Source organism: Nematocida homosporus (genome assembly GCF_024244095.1).
Source record: "Nematocida homosporus strain JUm1504 chromosome Unknown 4470, whole genome shotgun sequence".
Classification (NCBI taxonomy): domain Eukaryota; kingdom Fungi; phylum Microsporidia; genus Nematocida; species Nematocida homosporus.
In genome coordinates this window covers 26,335-42,734 of record NW_026250670.1, presented here as the reverse complement: position 1 = coordinate 42,734, position 16,400 = coordinate 26,335, and the positions used below count along the sequence as shown (strand labels likewise).

Sequence of the window (16,400 nt, the reverse complement as noted above, 5' to 3'; positions counted from 1 at the left end):
AATATTTAGATAAGATCAACTTAGTAGTTAGATAAGACTAACCCAACCCAATACCAACTCAATACAACACAATTTAAGATAGTAAATGTTTATTAGGTAGTAAGATAAAGCAATCATCAATTAACAATCAAATTAAGATATGATTTTGAGATATGATTTAGGTTATGAAATAAGATATGATTTTGAGATAAGATAAAACCAAAGACCATCTAAATATAACCCAATCCAATACTAGCCTAAACAAATACTAGCTTATAAAGACTTACGCTGCTCACTCGAAGTAGTTTCCTCTTTAGTTTCCTCTTTAGCATCCTCCTTAGTACTACTAATACCGCTCTTATCACTACTACTACTAACCTTATCTTTAGTTTCCTCTTTAGTACTACTAACACCAATCTTATCACTACTAACACCACTCTTATCACTACTACTAATCTTATCACTACTACTAACCATATCACTACTACTAACCTTATCTCCACCCATATCAATTGCTAAGTTATGCTTACGTCCTGCTTCTACTGCAGCCAAAAACTCCTGAGCCTCTTCAGTACTGCTAAACCTAGCCAAGTACTTCTGAATCGGACCTAAACCATCTTCACAATTATCACCAATAGCAGTCCACATCCAGGCATTTTCAGCCTTAGGATACTTCTGCATAACTACGGCCTGGCTAATGAAGTGATTACATCCATACTTTTGAGTCTTCTCTTTGATAAGCAAGATACGATACTTATTACTTTGCGGTTCTATACTAACTCTTATCTTACCATCTCCACGTTCAACCCAACGCTTATCATCGGCTTCGGTCTTAAAACGGTAAAGAGAAACTGTAGCAGTCGAGATAAGCTTATCCTTATCATTTTCACGCATGTACTCTTCTCTTTTCTTACGGATGAGTTCTTCTTCAGTTTCATGGGCATCTAAGTCTTCAGTATCTAAATTCTTATCAGTAGGTGAATTTTGATTTGGATTGTTTTGGTTTAGTTGGGGGTCGTTAATTGGGGTAAAAGGACGTTCTTCTGTCATGGGGTAGCAAATAAAAAAGAAAAAAATGGAGAACGAGGGGATCGAACCCCCGACCTTCCGCATGCAAAGCGGACACTCTACCACTGAGCTAGTCCCCCGGTCAAAAGGATGGTTAGTATTGGGTGTAATTAGGGGTAAGTATGGGGTGGTCGGCTTGGGTTAGTATTGGGGGGTGTTGGTTTTCTTTATGGAAGAGGTCCGGGGGATAGTGGGTAGCTTGGTGCAACAAGTAACCAGAATGTTTTATGAGCCGCACCATGTGGTAATTATGGACATTATGCTGCAACATTTGGTTTTGGATGAAGAGGATTTAGCAGATAAGATGAAGTTGTTGCCGCGTGAGTTTAGTCGGATGGCGGTTAAGTTGAAAGATGATAGATTGTTATCTTTTGAAACAATTAGTGATTTGAAAGAAGATGGCCGGCAAGTAACTACTACTAAGTTCTTTTTGGACTTTAGGTTGATTAGAGATATTGTGAAGTACAAGATCTATACGATGACTCAGAAGTTGGAGAAGAAAATGAGGGCTTCAGAAAGTGCGATTGATTTTGGGTGTTTATCTTGTGGTACTTCTTATTCTGTTTTGGATGCTCAATCTTACTTATCAGTTGATGATTATACGTTTAGGTGTCCTGAATGTCAAGCTGAGTTACATGAGAAGAAGGAGAGGAATGTAGATGAGAAAGAATCGGCTTCAACGGTCTTTTCCTTGATGATGGAAGAGATTGCACCGATTATTCAGCAGTTGAAAGAAATTGACCGTTTGGGTATTCCTGAGATGTTAAGAGGGAAGATCATTCTTTCACAAGCGAGTGCGGAAGTGCCTAAGCTGACTAGTAAGTTTGCTGATGAAGAGGAGGAAGAAGGAGAGGAAGAAGAAGGATTGGAAGACCTTCCTGATAGTCTAGGTAGTGGTAAGTCTAAATCACCAGAGATCTTGATAGGTATGGAAGAGAAGGAAGTAGATAAGAAGGAAGCGAGTGAAATTGAAGAGATGATTACGGTTAATGGTGTACCTACTAAGTTCAAAGATGTTACTGAAAGTGATAAGGAACTTATGAATGAAGAGGAGTATGAGAAGTACTTTGAGTTATATGAGAAATGGGTAGGTTAAGTCTTTGGAGTGAGTGTGAAGATAAGATGGAATAAATTTTGATTTCCTAATTGGGTTACAGTTGAGATAAGATCTAGATTTATTTGTTATCTAATTGAGATGGTATTAAGTTAGGGTGGGGTGGGTTAGGTTGAGATGGGGTGGTATTGCGGTGGTATAAATTATCCTTTGAGAACGAGTAGTTGAGTTAGCTTGCATATCTTTTGTGATAGTTGGGTGGTCTCACAAAAATCAACTACTTTATCTATGCTCTTGTAGACATCTTGGGATTCTTCTGGAAGAGAGGTTAAAGAATCAGCATGGACTAGAACGGCGGCGGCTTCTATTTGGGCAAGAGTGCTGGCTAGGGCAATTTGGGTGCGGGCATCTTTACGACGTACTAGTCGGCCGGAACCATGGCAGGTCGTGTGGTTAGTTACTTGGGAATTATGACCGGCTTTGATCAAGTACCCACCAGTAGTCATTGATCCGCCTACAAAGACAGGTGAAATAGATGGGAAGAGTTGGTTAGCAGTTGCTGAAAAAGGTGGATGGACTTTAGTTGAACCTTTACGTAGGGAAAGGACTGGTTTAGTATTGATCTTTTCCTTAGTAATTAGATTATGTGGTGAGTCACTAATCAGTGTAAGTTTAGCCCCTGTAAAGATAGTACCAAGTACATTTTCAACCGCCTTACCAATCATAGTCCGATTACAAAAGGCATAATTAGCTAGAGCAGCTACTAACTCTAAATACTCCTCTCCTTTACTTGAACATACGTCTAACCGAACTGGATTCTCACCAACTAACCCATTCTCAGCCGTTAAAGATGACATAAACTCAGTTAAGGCCCGAGATGCTATCCCCCGACTACCCGTATGTACAGCTACATAAACTACTTCCTTACTCATTCCCAGCAACTCAATATCTTCCCTAGCAAAGATATCTGTAATCCGTAAAAACTCCAAGTAGTGATTACCACCTCCTAAAGTACCCATATGCATACTACCCCGAAACCTAGCTTTTTGACCCACTATCTTATAAGAAGATACACTCATTTCTCCACACATATCTGTACCTAATCTATCCTCCCGACTAATTATTCCAACCGACTCTAAGTACCCCAATCCTTCCACTAGAACCCGTTTCATATCCAAACTACTCGGTTCATTACGAATCTGAATAGGTACAGCCTCTTTTATACCAGCCAAAACTTCCTCTTGCTTACTCAGAAACTCACTAACCCGTACATTACTCTGCCAAATCCGCACACCACAATTAACATCCGAACCAATTGCTTCCGGTAAAATCTCACCTCCTCCACCACCTTCACTCAACTCTTCAAACCAAGCACTTACTCCCACTGGAAATCCCTTCCCAGCATGGACATCTGGTAAACCCACTAAACGACCCATTATTCCTTTCACACTAGCCATTCTACCCATCTGATCAACCACAGCTTCATTCACATCACCACTAAACAAGTACAACCAGTACTCTTTCGGCACATAAATCCAACACTCCACTAACATTCCCGGTATAAACTCCAATCCCAAGACCAAACATTCATTATTCCCTCTTATCATACTTAAATCACCCTTCCCCAAGTACTCCCCTCTAATTCCACTACTATCCAAATCAATCGCCACTAAGTCCATTGCAGACAAGCAAAAAAACCACCTCCCACTTACTACCCCTCTCCTCTTTCCTCTCCTCTTTCCTCTCCTAAACACTACCACTAACTACTACCATCAACTCAACTCAACTCAATCCAAACCCAACTCAACTCAATACCAAACTTAACCCAACTCAAACTCAACTCAATACCAAACTAGATACCAACTCAATATAAGCCTATTTTCTTTTTGAGCCTATGACTGAAAAGGAGAAGATGATAAACAAGCTTAGTAATACTAAATCCTTCTTAGAAGGAAATACTAATTCTAACTCTAATTCAACCACAACACCTCTAAATAACAATTCAACAACTTTAGATAACAATTTAATTCCATCTGAATCTACCACCTCAACTCAATCTACCAATCAATCTACTACCAACCCATCTGAATCTACTACCAACTCAACTCAATCAGAACCTCTACTAAAGAAGATAGAACAACCAGAAGAAGACTTACTATTTAGTGAGAGATGTACTCTTTATAAGAAAGAGGGTAGTAATTGGGAAGAGAAGAGTATAGGTACTGTTTTAGGCAAGCAAATAGAAGGAAAAGGAGTTCAAGTCTTGTTTGCTATGGATAACACTAGAAATATCCTTAATGTGCTTATCAGTAAGAAAGACTGTTTTAAGCAGAACAAAGGCAATATAGTCTTTTTAGGGATTAATGAGGGTGAAATGGGTATGTACTGTTTAGTCATTAAGAATGAACAGAAGTCGGCTGAGATAGTAGCAGCTGTGCATACTCATTGTGCTTAGTCTAAAAATGTCACCACCCGGGATCGAACCGGGGACCTCATCCGTGTAAAGGATGCGTGATAACCACTACACTATGGTGACTTGGTTACTCAATAAATGGTACTTGGACTAGTATTAGGTTAAGTTAGTATTAAGTTAAGTTAGATTAGATTAGTATTGGGTTGTGTTTGGGTTAAGTTAGATTAGATTAGTATTGGGTTGTGTTTGGGTTAAGTTAGATTAGATTAGTATTACTTGTGCTATCTTATGCTATAACATGTCGGTTGTATAATGCGACTCATGTAGTAGGTAGTAACCCAAGTAATAACTCAAGTAGTATGTAGTAACTCAAGTAACAAGTAGTAGGTAATAACTCAAATAGTAAGTAGTAACCTAAGTACTAACCCAAATACCCACACAAATACCAACTCAAATACCAACTCAAATGCCAACCCAAGTACTAACCCAAATACCAACTCAAATACCCACACAAATAAATGATTGTGGTGATTTGCCTTATTGGGAAAAATTGGAGATATATAAGGGTTGGTGTGGTACTTGGGGTATGATACGCGGGAAAATAGGACTGTTGGGAGTAGTGCTGTTGGGCTTGCTTAGAATGGTTCGGGGGTTGAGCTTGGTTTATGCGGAGAAGACAGTTAGTATATACAACTTGATTCTTACGAATTGGGTATACTTTGGAGTTAGTATTTGCTTGGGGACTTTGGTGGCGATGTTTACGGCGGCGGCTTTTCTCTCTTCGTGCTTTGGGAAGTCGAGTCGGAAAACGTGTGTGTTCTTGGGGTTTTGGATGACGTGCTCTTCAATGGTACTGATTTTATTGTTGCCGGTTTCGGCGCATAATCTAACGGGTGGCTTGTTTAAGTTGGGGTTGGTGGGTGTGGTTCCGGTGCTGGCTTCAATTAACTTGTTGGCTCGACAGGCACGGTTGTTTAAGAGTCGGGGAATGCTGCTAAGTATGGCGATTGGGGTGGGTCTATTTGTAGGTTGCTGCCTGGTTGGATTTCCTTTGATTGCGGCTATGCTGGCTGTTCTGCCTTTGTTGTACTTGGACTTGGACGATATGTTGCATAAACCGGATAGAAATGGATCAATTGAACATACTAAGTATGCTAGACGTGTGCTGGTTTTTATGGTGGTGACTTACTTGATCTGTTGTATGGTGATCCTTGCTTTGCACTGGATGGTTGAAATGGCGGAAATCCGGCGGATGTTGGAAGAGGAGCACCAGCGGGAGTTAGAAAGACTGGCTGAGGAGGCACGTAAGAAATTGGAAGGCCAGTTGCCGACTCGGCCTACGCCTACTATTGATGAGATAAATGAAATTGATGGGAGTCCGGTCTTTGGAATAGGATTCAATCGTATTTTTGATATGATTAGACCTTACTTGCCTAAGTTTAAATTGGGACCGCTGTAATCTAATTGGATCGTTGGGGGCAATTCAAAACATACTGGTCTGAAACCTTCTAAAGTCTCCAACAAAACAAAGCAGAGATGGAAGGGGTCAAGGTAGAGAAACAAGCGCGGCAGATCCCTCTGGCGATAAGTATACCAATAATGTGTGTGGTTGGTTCGCAGTTTTATGTGAATTTGTTACTTTGTGAAATGTCAGATCCGTATGAAGTTTTTATCGCGATTTTAGTTGGGATCTTCTCATTTACTACTCAATTAGGAAAACGGTCTAAGAATAAGATCTTGGGCGGGTCTTTGGCCTCTGGTTTGCTCTTCTTTCTGCCGGGTGGATGGTTAAGAGCGGCGTGTATTGGGTTTTTTGGGTCGTATCTGCAAACAGTTGGTGAAGTGTACACGATTTCGCTTTCTTTGAAGTCGTTTCGCTCGGATGCAGTTAGTCTTTACAACCTGTTGTTGACGGTTTTATCGGCTTCTATCTTCTTTGCTCTGGCCTTTTTGCCGATTAAGAGTGTGATGGATTCGTTCTTCTTTGTGATTCCTGTTCTGTGTATGCAGGGCGTGCTGGTATGGTTTGGTGTGCCGGCACCGCCTTTGGAAATACTTAAGGAGAAAGGCAACGATTCGGTCCTCTATGATGAGGTGTACAAGAGTTTGGCCGCACTGTTTCATAAGGCGGAGTTTGCGGACTTTCACCAGGAGTATGCTGAGTTGGTGGATCATGATAGTGGCACACGGATTCCTCCTAAGACTAGGTTTTGGGCGGTGGTAGAGAAGGTTAATGTTTCTTTCTTATCAACTGCTCTTTTAGGTGTTCTATCAACGGAATCATCAAACTCGGCTTATTTAGTGATCTTTGCGAGTACGACTATGTTTAGTTGGTTGCATGCGAATAAGATGCCGGAACGGCACGTGGAAATGTGTGTGCTGATGGTTAGCACTCTTTTACTCTTTGTAGTTCTGTTGTATGAAGTGAGACCGATGTTTGTTATTATTATGGCCTGTAGTGTCTATTTGGTGCCAAGTGAGGATGGATATCTTTCACTGGACTCGTATGTCATTGTAGTAGCCAATGCAGCCAGAAGTGTTCTGGGAGCTTTTCTATTTGCCTTTATGCTCAGGGACAAGTTGGTGTAAGACAGACCAGTTGGTAGCTGCTGTTAAGAACAATAGCCTGTTCATTATAGATATACACATTTCACAACATAATAAAATATCAACTATCACTTCTACGGTATTGAGTTAGTATTGGGTTGGGTTATGTGAGGATAAGTTAGGTTAGTATTGAGTTAGTATTGAGTTAGGTAAGAATGCTGTGTGGTTGAGATGAGATGAAATGAGATGAAATAGTAATTGAGATAATAAACTCGCTGATTTATTGGTTAGTATTGAGTTAGGGCTACGGTGGTGTTTGAGTGCTGTTAGAGTGGTAGTGTGCTGGTGCTGGTGTTGAGTTACTTCTTTCTGGCGATCTGCTCATCTTTCAGACCTTCGGCTAGAGCTGCTGCTTGGGCGGCTTTGGCACACTCAGTAGAATTCTTGTGGACGGAACACTTATGAGCGTCTTTATTAGCCTTAAGAGATTCTGTTAAATCTTCAATATCCGACTCTTCAACATCTGACTTATTATCGTCATATTTGGCGGCAGCTTCTTTAAGAGCCCTGTTTCGCTTTTGTTTTTGTCTTTGATATTCATCGATCTCATCGTTGTTATCAGATTCGCTATGCTCTTTTTCTCGAGCAACTACTTCGCCATCTTCACTCTTAGTTCGTTCCACTGTTTCGTTTTTACTCGTCCGTGCTGGATCACCATTAGTACTGTGTGAAGTACTATTCTGAACCTTTTGCACTGTTTCTTCCAAACTCTTAGTGGCCGCTGAGGCCATTTGTCCCGCAGGTGACTTTTTAGCTACTGATACGGCTGTATCTCCTATCCCCTGAGCAATACTACCTAATGTTCCCAAAATACCAGAACCATCTGCCAACACAATCTGTACCATATTCAGAACCCCAAAACAGAATAAGCCCTTCATACTAACCCAATACTAACTCAATATATACCTTAACCCATCAATAATCCACCCTACTTATCTCCAATTGGCCACTCAAATCACTTTCTCACTGGCCACCCCTATCACATCCCTATCAAACCTATCAAAACCCACCACCATCCAGCAGCTCACCCCAATACTAACTTAATACTAATTTAATACTAACTTAATACTAACTTAACTCTTTATTCAGTTGACTTACCACACCACACCTCACATAAACTCAACTTAACTTAACTTAACCCAGAAATCAGTTAGTCGAGAAGTACTCAAACTATGCAGTAAAACATTCATTCCAGCATGTAAGTTCAAAAACAACTCTTCTACATACTTAAAGGAATAGTAACTACACCCAATATCTTCCTGTGTAAGTGGGTCAATCAGACTAATATGACCTGCAGCCGATTTATTCGACCGCCTACTGAACTGCCCCGTCTTAGGATGCAGACTCACGTTCATATAATTCATGTCCTTACCATACAACTGAAAGAAGTCCATTAGTAATGCTCCTAAACTATCATTCAGCTCAATAGACTTACCTTGAACTAAGGGATGACTTCGCAAGAACCCTTCAATCAGTAATATCAACAAATACTCCTTTAAAATCCCAGACATATTCCAAAGCTTCCTTTGCTTCAGTATATGTCCTATTACTAGTGCCATTTGCTGAGCTACTGGAAACTCCTTTAATAACCGCCTAATATAACTAATACCTTCCTCTACCCGATCAATTCCATACAAAGTCACTGTATAGACTAAACCAGGTGATTTAAAAGTAATAAAAGGATAGATAGCATTACTCCCTTGAATAACTGTACTCGGCTCAGCTACTTTTTTCAACTCTTCCATTACTTGCCAAAGCTTATCAACTGAATTACAAAATAGTTCAATTGTTTTAGGCTCAACTCCTATCTGTAAATTTTCCATTGTATAAATAACTACTCCTGCCTTATCTCCCACTTCTATCACTCTTTTACAGATATAATTTCGACTTTCTAACTCTTCTTTAGTACAACTCAGCCTATCTACTAAATCTCTTACTTCTAATTCCAATCTATTATTCTTCTGACCAGCATGTGGACTTAATTCAGACTTAAGATGCTTCATTAGAGGAATAGAAACAACACGATTAGATTCACTTCGTCCTTTAATCTCCCGCTTCATTAAAAAATTGGGTTAGTTTGGTGTTGTGTTAGATTGAGTTGAGTTTAGTATTGGGTTAGATTGAGTTGGTGTTGAGTTAGATTGGGTTTAGTTTAGTATTAAATTGATATTAGATTGTGCTTTTGTTTAGTGCTTTTGAATTCGTACTTATTAGCTATACTTATGTTGAGTTAAGTTTAGTTAAGTTTGGTTTGGTTGAGTTAACTACAAACTTAGCTTAGCTAAAGTAACCCCATCATAATAGCATAATACGATATCTAGATTAGTAATTTAACAACTAGATCAACTCAATCTAATGTCAATCTAACCTAATGCCAATCTAATCCAATCTAATACTAAACCAACTCAATCCAATCTAATACTAACTCAATAACAACTCAAACTTAACCTAATTTATTCATAGATCAAAGCATGATCAAAGATAACGTTACTTTCTGGATTGAATCCTGTAGTCCAAAGACCAACTTCCTTCTTGGCGTTCTCAAAGGAATCAGAAGCATGGCAAAGATTACGGCCAGTAGCTACAGCTAAATCACCACGAATAGTACCAACTTCGGCTTCAGCTGGATTAGTTGCTCCTAAAAGCTTTCTAATACCAGCTACTACGTTATCACCCGAAACAATCATTTTAACAACCGGACCAGAAGTCATATATTCAAGAATAGCTGGGAAGAAAGGCTTATCTTTTAAGTGGCCGTAATGCTCTTCTAAGACTTCTTTCTTAGCTAAATCAGTCTGAATGTATTCGATACCAAAACCTTTCTTTTCAATCCTGGTAATAATTTCACCAACTAATCTACGTTTTACTCCATCGGGTTTAATCATAACATAAGTATATTCCATCTGCCTAGGGCTAAAAAATAAAAAGATATGGTTTGAATTGAGTTGGTATTATGTTAGTATTGAGTTAGTAGTTGATTAGGTTGAGTTTGGATTGTATTGTATTGAGTTTGTTGTGTTAGTATTGTATTTGGTTGAGTTAGTATTAGATTAAATTGTATTTGTTGTTTTTGGTTTGGTATCTAATTTCGTGTTTATTCTTATCTTAATTCAATAGTATAGACTGAAGTTGGGTTGTAGTAATATCAAAAGTAAAACCAAAATAATGACGTAATATTTTGAAAATAGATTGGGTTTAGTTTGAAAATTTAAAAAGAGTCAAGTTAGTATTGAATTGAGTTAGTATTGGGTAGGGTGGAATGGGATGAGTTAGGATGAAATGGGGTAGGATGAAATTGGACGGTTAAAAACAAAAAGAAAGATAGCACAGATATGATTAATATTTATAATAAATATTTCAGGAGAGTATTGTAGCCGGCGGGGTATTTTTCAGCTGATTCGGGTGATAGATAGCTAGTTAGAGTGCTTTGGAGTAATTCAGTGGGGGTTTGGGGTGTGGGTTTGGTAGTAGATTTAGATTTGGAGTTGGAATTGGTGGTTGTTTGGGAAGGTTGTTGGTTTAGATGGGGTTGTGGTAGCTGCTTTTGGGTCGGGTTAGTATTGGATGGAGTTGAATTGGTGGTTGTAGATGGGAATTTGAAGAGGTCGCTGAATGGGTCGGATTGAGTTAGATTGGATTGGGTTAAGTTGGATTGGGTTAAGTTGGAAGGGGATGGTTTGGGCTTGGGTGTGGATTTGGAGGTGGAGGTTGGTTTCTCTTCGGGTGTAGATGAGTTGTAGTTGACAAATTGGTTAAGCATAGAGGCTAGATCAAAGCCAGAGGAGGAATTATCTGGAGATTGGGTGGATTGAGTGGATTGGGTGGATGGAAGTGATTTGCTATCATTATTGGAGTTAGTATTGAATTGAGTGGAATTGTTGGAATTGTTGGAATTGTTGGTGGAATGAGCTGAGATGGAGTCTTGGTTTTGGGTGAGATTGGAGTTCATGTAGGGTGTGTTTAGGCCACTGAAGAAGTTAAAGCCACCGGTTAGATTGTTAGTGAGATTGGTTAGTGGGTTAGACGTAGAACTAGAGGTAGTATTAAAAGAAGTGCTGGTGTTAGGGGTAGAAGAAGTGCTAACGGTGGTGGTCGTTGGAGATGGTTGGGGTGGTTGAGGTAGAGTGGATGTAGTTAGAGAGGTCTGGGTGGGGAGGGATGAAATAGCAGTGGTGGTTGTAGTGGTGGGAAGGGTTGATGGTGAGTTAGTTGGGGTGGTGGGATTGTTGCCGTTTAAAATACTTGTGAGGCTTGGGTTGGGTGCAGTTAAATTGCTGGTGTTGCTTAAGGTATTTAAAGACAAATTGCTTAGTCCATTAAGTCCGGTTAGTCCATTAAGAGAATTTAGGGAGTTTAGTCCGGTGCTACTATTGGGTAAACTGGGTGTAGATACAAGTGAAGTTGGCTGAGGGGTTGGGAGGGCGTTAGGGAGAGGGAGCCCGGAGAAGTAGGGCTTACCAACTGTGGGCGAGGCAAGAGAGGAAGAAAGGCTCGTGGGGGAAGAGATAGACTTAGCTGCTGGTGTAGCCAGAGACTTACTAGGTGATGAAGAGGTTAGATTGTTCTTGGAGGGAGTAGTTAAGTTAGCCGATTGGGTGAGGAAAGAAGAGAAACTGTTCTGGGATCCAATGGTGTTCATGACATTATCTAGGATGTTAGAGACCGCATTACTAGGAGGTGAAGGTGTGGTGGTTGAAAGAAGCACGGGTTGGCTTGGTGGAGAAGAAGAGATAATTGTGGTGGGGGGTGGCACTGAATTTGAGATAGTTGCTGACAGAAGTTGGTCCGTAGGAGAGAAGGTGCTTGGAGGAGTATGTGCTGGGGATGGTTGAAGTTGCCGGCTAGTATTAATCACTGGTGAAGTAAGGGCGTGGTAGACTGTCTGGGCTGATGATGGTATTGCCGGTGCTACTACCGGTGGTGTAGGTAGGGATAGTGTCGGTGAGGGTGGAGGTGGGGGTAGCAGAAAAGGCGGTGGAGATTGGTGTAGAGAGGTAGTTGGGGGTGGAGTTGAAGGCCGGAAAGAGGAAGAAGAACCAATTGAGTGGCGGGGTGGGTAGAGAAGGTCTCTTTCAGAACGGTTTTTGATATGTTTGGTATGAATCCGGTCTAGGACTGGGTGAAGATCGGCTGGATCTCGAGAATGTCTTGAATGGCCGTAAAGTATATCTTTGATTTTGGGTTTTGGAGGTGCCTTGATATCTGAAGAGGAGTCGTCGGAGTGAGACTCTCTAAATGAGCTTGGTGAGTATTGCTTCTTGGTCTTATTCTTATTCTTGCGATTGTGTCGGGCTTCGTCACTGCTTGATGACCAGTCTGTCTCTTTGTCACTATCTATCTCCCTATCTGGGCTGTGTTTGGATTTTGGTCTTAGTTTGGCCCGTTTGGTTAATAGGGACGGTATGGAGTCTTTGGGTTTGGTTTTGGACCGTGAGTTGCGGCGGTAGTGGATTTCTTCATCCTGGCGGGAGTCGGAGTCGTCGTCATCAAGAGGTCTTTTCTGGCGGCGCCGGATTTTGGTTTTGGTAATGACTTCTTTATCTCCGGTGGTTTGCATTAGCTTATCTAGAATTTCCTGTTCTTCATGGTCAAGGGACTGTTTCTTGGTAGTCCGAGTTGTGTGCTCGATGATAGGGGCTGTAGGAATGTTCAGAAGTGAGGAAGAGGAAGAAATCATCTTACCGAGCTGGCCTAGTTTCTTCTGAATACGATTGTGATAGGGTAAGTCTTGGTCAATTTTTAGATCTTGATCGGAGAATTCGTTCAAATCATCGAGACCAAAAGAATGAGGCTTATTGGTATGCGGTTTATCAGAGTAGGATGGTGGTGATGTGGGTGGATAATAGTCTCGAGGGGGAGGAGAATGGCGCATGGGTCTTCTTCGCGGTCGTCGCTGTGGTGGATGTCGGGGGGCCATGTCATCGAAGTCAAGTAAGTCCGGCGGCTGAGCACCCGGTCTATGGTCACGTCGAGGAGGCATATGTCTGGGATCAGGCGGGTGCCCGGGCATGTCCATGGGATAGTTGGGCTTAAATTGATCGGGAGGCGGGTAAGGAGGTCGACCGGGATAGGGATTGAAACTAGGCATGTTCATATCTCCAAATTGGATTGGTGGTCGTTCTGGCCCTTGGCCCCGTCTTGATCGCGGTCGTGGTGGGGGGATGAAGCCTCTATTATAGGGATCCATAGGCGGAGAGCCCGGGAAAGGGTACTGGTCCTGGTAGTAGGGATCCTGTTGTAAGCCATCGGGTCGAGCGGGGATTGGTCCATTGCCAAGAGGAGGCTTAGAATAGTAGTCATCGCGGTCGTTCCTTGGTGGGTCAGAAGAAATAGACGGAGAACCATCAACTGTTTCCATAAAGAAGCGAGCAATAGCCTTCTCATTCTTACTACAGTTCTCGAAATAGAACTTACTGTCCACTTCTTTCAAGCAGTTGCCATTACCAGCTCGCTCAAAATGAAGCATTCCCCGGCCTTCTTCTACAAAGACTACATCAAAGGGATCAGAGCCCACGAAATCATCGCTTTCCAAATCATGGATTTCTTTAGACGGCCGAATATGTGTATGTGCACGCGGTTTATCGTAAATGCTGGTTTTGTTATAGACACGTTCAATTGGCGGAGGCCCGAAGTTCAAACCGGGCGGCCAGTTATTGTCCGTATTGCCCGGATTATCGTACTCCTTTATGTAATGTTCAGTGTAGTTAGGCGCGCGGCGTTCGTGTGAAGGGAGCCTTTCTTTGCGAACAAAGGCCTTACCGCCATCCGCCTCAACACCAATTGTGTAGAAAGAGCCATTATGCTCAAAGTATATCTTGCGATTGTAAACGCGTACAGACTCGCCATTAGCCAGTGGCCCCAGACGGAGACCAATGCCATCAGTAGTGAGATAGAGACCAGAGGACCGCACAGAGCGCAACACGCGCTTGCAGAGAACCTCCCAGGACAGCATAGCGAGCACAATGAATAGACGACGCATTGTTATTGTTTCTATTACTTCCCTATTTATTGGCGGGCCTAAATTCAAGCCTAACACAATCGCAAACAGAAGGTTTCAGACCGAGTAGCCAGAGGCTGATGTGACATTCCACCAATCATTTCTATATCTCAACCAGCCCAATAACAAACCCAATCCTAACCCATCCAACACCAACCAACCCACTACTACACTCATATCCCAACTAATCCAATACTACCGTTTAATCAGTAAATTAAACCAAAACCCAATCCAATCCAATCTAATCCTAACCCAACCTAACCCAATACTATTTACGACAAGACAACTTGTCTAATAAGCCAATACTAACCCAATAGAACAACAACATACAACATATAATATTAACATAATACAAACTCAACGCTTATATCTTAACTAAACCAAAATATTCTAACTAACTAAGTTGCTTTATTGAGCAATGCGTATCATAGCTAAACGTGTGCTCATTCGCTGTGATGGGCACTTTAGGCAGTAGCGGTAACGGCCACAGGGGCGGCGGGTATAACTATTTCCTTACCTGCTTCCTTGCTAGGCTCGGCTGGAGTCTCATCTTTCTTGGTAGAGTGTTGGGAAACAGTAACTGTTACATCAACATCAGTGTGCTCAGGGATCTTAGGAAGAGTATCCTCAATCTTCTTGAGTTCTTGGAGTTGGAAAGCATTGAGCGACTCGGCAGTAACAAAGCCGTACACATCAGAAGTGTTCTCCACGAGATCTAGAAGCTGCATGTATTTCAAAAGAGTCAACTCGTATCGGATTAAGGCCTTGCCAATAATGTCAGTAACTTCGACGGCAGACGTGTCTGGTTGGATGTCGTAGGCATGCACAGACTGGTTGAAGGCCGAAACGTGCTTAGCAACTTGAGAATCAGACGTGGTGTGCACATTGAAAGTAGCCACATGCACAAATTGTTCCAGATCAGCCACAAATCGAAGGAAAGTGTTGATCTCTGCAATAAGAGCGTTGTTGTGGTCGCGGAAAAGAGCCAAGTAAGAATCAAGAGTCATTTGGGATTTGTTTAAAGTGAGGTGGTTGATTGTAGTTTCAATCTTCCAGCAGGCAGAATTAAACCGGGCGCGAGCTTCTGGGAGAACGTGTACGTAGTGGGTGATAACATCAAGCATGCAAAGAAGTCTTTCAGTCTCATAGGCCTCTGGGTGGTGCTTAATGAGATTTTGGTTTTCCTTGTATTCCAAGAGCTTCGCTCCAATAGTGGCACGTCGTTCACTTAAACCGCCAAGGTTAAGCCGCTTAGCAATAGTAGCAACGATGCCTTTGATAATGTCGCAGAGATTCTCATCATTAGCCATACCATGTTCTTGCATCTTTAAGAAGCCAAACACATCATCGTTAGCCTTTTCCAACTCTTCTTCAGTTAAGTTGTAGAGCATCCAATGGTTAATAGTGGGGTTACCAAAGAAAATAGTAGGCCAGATAAGATAGTGGGCCTTCTTGAAGATTTCATCCTTACCCGGGAACACGTCAACATCAACTTTAGAAAGCAAGTATTGGAGGTTTTTGATAAGAGATTCTTTCTTAGCTGTCTTACTTTGGTTAGTCTTAAGCACAACCAATGGCTTAAAGTTTCGCTCAATAATACGACTGTTCTCAAGATGAATACCCATTTCAGCTACGCTAAGTGCTTCAATACCGCCTTCTACTTGAGGAGAGCTCTTCTTGAACCAGCCAAGGTTAGTGATACGACTGAAGAATCCTTTCTTGGGGGCAGTTATCACCTTCTGTGGTTCTTTGCCCTTGGTAGTTACTTCAGAAGCACCATAGTATCGCGTGGGGATAATGTTCTCCTTCTCGAAAAGGTGTTTGACGTTCTTAGGGGTGATTTTAGTGTACGTATCAGTCGAGTCTTTAGATAATATCTTAAAGAAAGGCACTGGCTTTCTGGCTTCTCCTGTTTCAGTTCCTGTTTGACTGGCCATCTCACCTACGCTATATCTTTGATATAAAACGTAAGCACCGGAGGCAATAAGCAGTCCAAGCACACCAACAGATGCGCACATAAATAAGTTCTTCTTACTTATCGTCTTTCGTTCCATAAAATGCAAAAATTGATCAAACTAAATGTTAAAAATTTACGAATTTTCCTTATATGGAAATATTTTATGACATCATGATTCTGCCAAAATTTCAAATTCTTGCAAATTCAAATTAAAATCAGTCCGGCCTAAAATCACCTAAAAATCACCAAAATCACTATCACCAAACTTCTCATCATCACAAACACCCTCAGCCCACCCCAATTCAATCCTAACTCAATCCCAACC

At 41.5% G+C, this 16,400-nt stretch overlaps 11 protein-coding genes across 11 annotated transcripts; 4 read left to right on the top strand and 7 right to left on the bottom strand.

Annotated features, from left to right (window-relative positions):
• Window positions 1–252: 252 nt before the first annotated feature.
• NEHOM01_1478 (uncharacterized protein) lies at window positions 253–1,029 on the bottom strand (the record flags this gene model as incomplete). The annotated part of the gene is made up of 1 exon (XM_051490356.1): window positions 253–1,029. The coding sequence occupies one exon, from the start codon at window positions 1,027–1,029 to the stop codon at window positions 253–255; it is 777 nt and encodes a 258-aa protein (XP_051346316.1).
• A 187-nt stretch (window positions 1,030–1,216) lies between these two features.
• On the top strand, window positions 1,217–2,143 carry NEHOM01_1477 (transcription initiation factor TFIIE subunit alpha; the record flags this gene model as incomplete). The annotated part of the gene is made up of 1 exon (XM_051490355.1): window positions 1,217–2,143. One exon carries the CDS (start codon window positions 1,217–1,219, stop codon window positions 2,141–2,143), a length of 927 nt encoding a protein of 308 aa, XP_051346315.1.
• A 161-nt stretch (window positions 2,144–2,304) lies between these two features.
• NEHOM01_1476 (tRNA-splicing ligase RtcB (3'-phosphate/5'-hydroxy nucleic acid ligase)) lies at window positions 2,305–3,780 on the bottom strand (the record flags this gene model as incomplete). The annotated part of the gene is made up of 1 exon (XM_051490354.1): window positions 2,305–3,780. The coding sequence occupies one exon, from the start codon at window positions 3,778–3,780 to the stop codon at window positions 2,305–2,307; it is 1,476 nt and encodes a 491-aa protein (XP_051346314.1).
• A 215-nt stretch (window positions 3,781–3,995) lies between these two features.
• NEHOM01_1475 (uncharacterized protein) lies at window positions 3,996–4,556 on the top strand (the record flags this gene model as incomplete). The annotated part of the gene is made up of 1 exon (XM_051490353.1): window positions 3,996–4,556. One exon carries the CDS (start codon window positions 3,996–3,998, stop codon window positions 4,554–4,556), a length of 561 nt encoding a protein of 186 aa, XP_051346313.1.
• Window positions 4,557–4,980: 424 nt separating this feature from the next.
• NEHOM01_1474 (uncharacterized protein) lies at window positions 4,981–5,973 on the top strand (the record flags this gene model as incomplete). Its single annotated transcript, XM_051490352.1, has 1 exon — window positions 4,981–5,973. The coding sequence occupies one exon, from the start codon at window positions 4,981–4,983 to the stop codon at window positions 5,971–5,973; it is 993 nt and encodes a 330-aa protein (XP_051346312.1).
• Window positions 5,974–6,050: 77 nt separating this feature from the next.
• NEHOM01_1473 (uncharacterized protein) lies at window positions 6,051–7,103 on the top strand (the record flags this gene model as incomplete). Its single annotated transcript, XM_051490351.1, has 1 exon — window positions 6,051–7,103. The coding sequence occupies one exon, from the start codon at window positions 6,051–6,053 to the stop codon at window positions 7,101–7,103; it is 1,053 nt and encodes a 350-aa protein (XP_051346311.1).
• Window positions 7,104–7,420: 317 nt separating this feature from the next.
• NEHOM01_1472 (uncharacterized protein) lies at window positions 7,421–7,966 on the bottom strand (the record flags this gene model as incomplete). Its single annotated transcript, XM_051490350.1, has 1 exon — window positions 7,421–7,966. The coding sequence occupies one exon, from the start codon at window positions 7,964–7,966 to the stop codon at window positions 7,421–7,423; it is 546 nt and encodes a 181-aa protein (XP_051346310.1).
• A 279-nt stretch (window positions 7,967–8,245) lies between these two features.
• Window positions 8,246–9,181, bottom strand: NEHOM01_1471 (non-canonical poly(A) RNA polymerase PAPD5/7; the record flags this gene model as incomplete). Its single annotated transcript, XM_051490349.1, has 1 exon — window positions 8,246–9,181. The coding sequence occupies one exon, from the start codon at window positions 9,179–9,181 to the stop codon at window positions 8,246–8,248; it is 936 nt and encodes a 311-aa protein (XP_051346309.1).
• Window positions 9,182–9,574: 393 nt separating this feature from the next.
• NEHOM01_1470 (nucleoside-diphosphate kinase) lies at window positions 9,575–10,024 on the bottom strand (the record flags this gene model as incomplete). Its single annotated transcript, XM_051490348.1, has 1 exon — window positions 9,575–10,024. One exon carries the CDS (start codon window positions 10,022–10,024, stop codon window positions 9,575–9,577), a length of 450 nt encoding a protein of 149 aa, XP_051346308.1.
• Window positions 10,025–10,464: 440 nt separating this feature from the next.
• Window positions 10,465–14,100, bottom strand: NEHOM01_1469 (uncharacterized protein; the record flags this gene model as incomplete). The annotated part of the gene is made up of 1 exon (XM_051490347.1): window positions 10,465–14,100. The coding sequence occupies one exon, from the start codon at window positions 14,098–14,100 to the stop codon at window positions 10,465–10,467; it is 3,636 nt and encodes a 1,211-aa protein (XP_051346307.1).
• Window positions 14,101–14,582: 482 nt separating this feature from the next.
• NEHOM01_1468 (uncharacterized protein) lies at window positions 14,583–16,172 on the bottom strand (the record flags this gene model as incomplete). Its single annotated transcript, XM_051490346.1, has 1 exon — window positions 14,583–16,172. One exon carries the CDS (start codon window positions 16,170–16,172, stop codon window positions 14,583–14,585), a length of 1,590 nt encoding a protein of 529 aa, XP_051346306.1.
• Window positions 16,173–16,400: the final 228 nt, after the last annotated feature.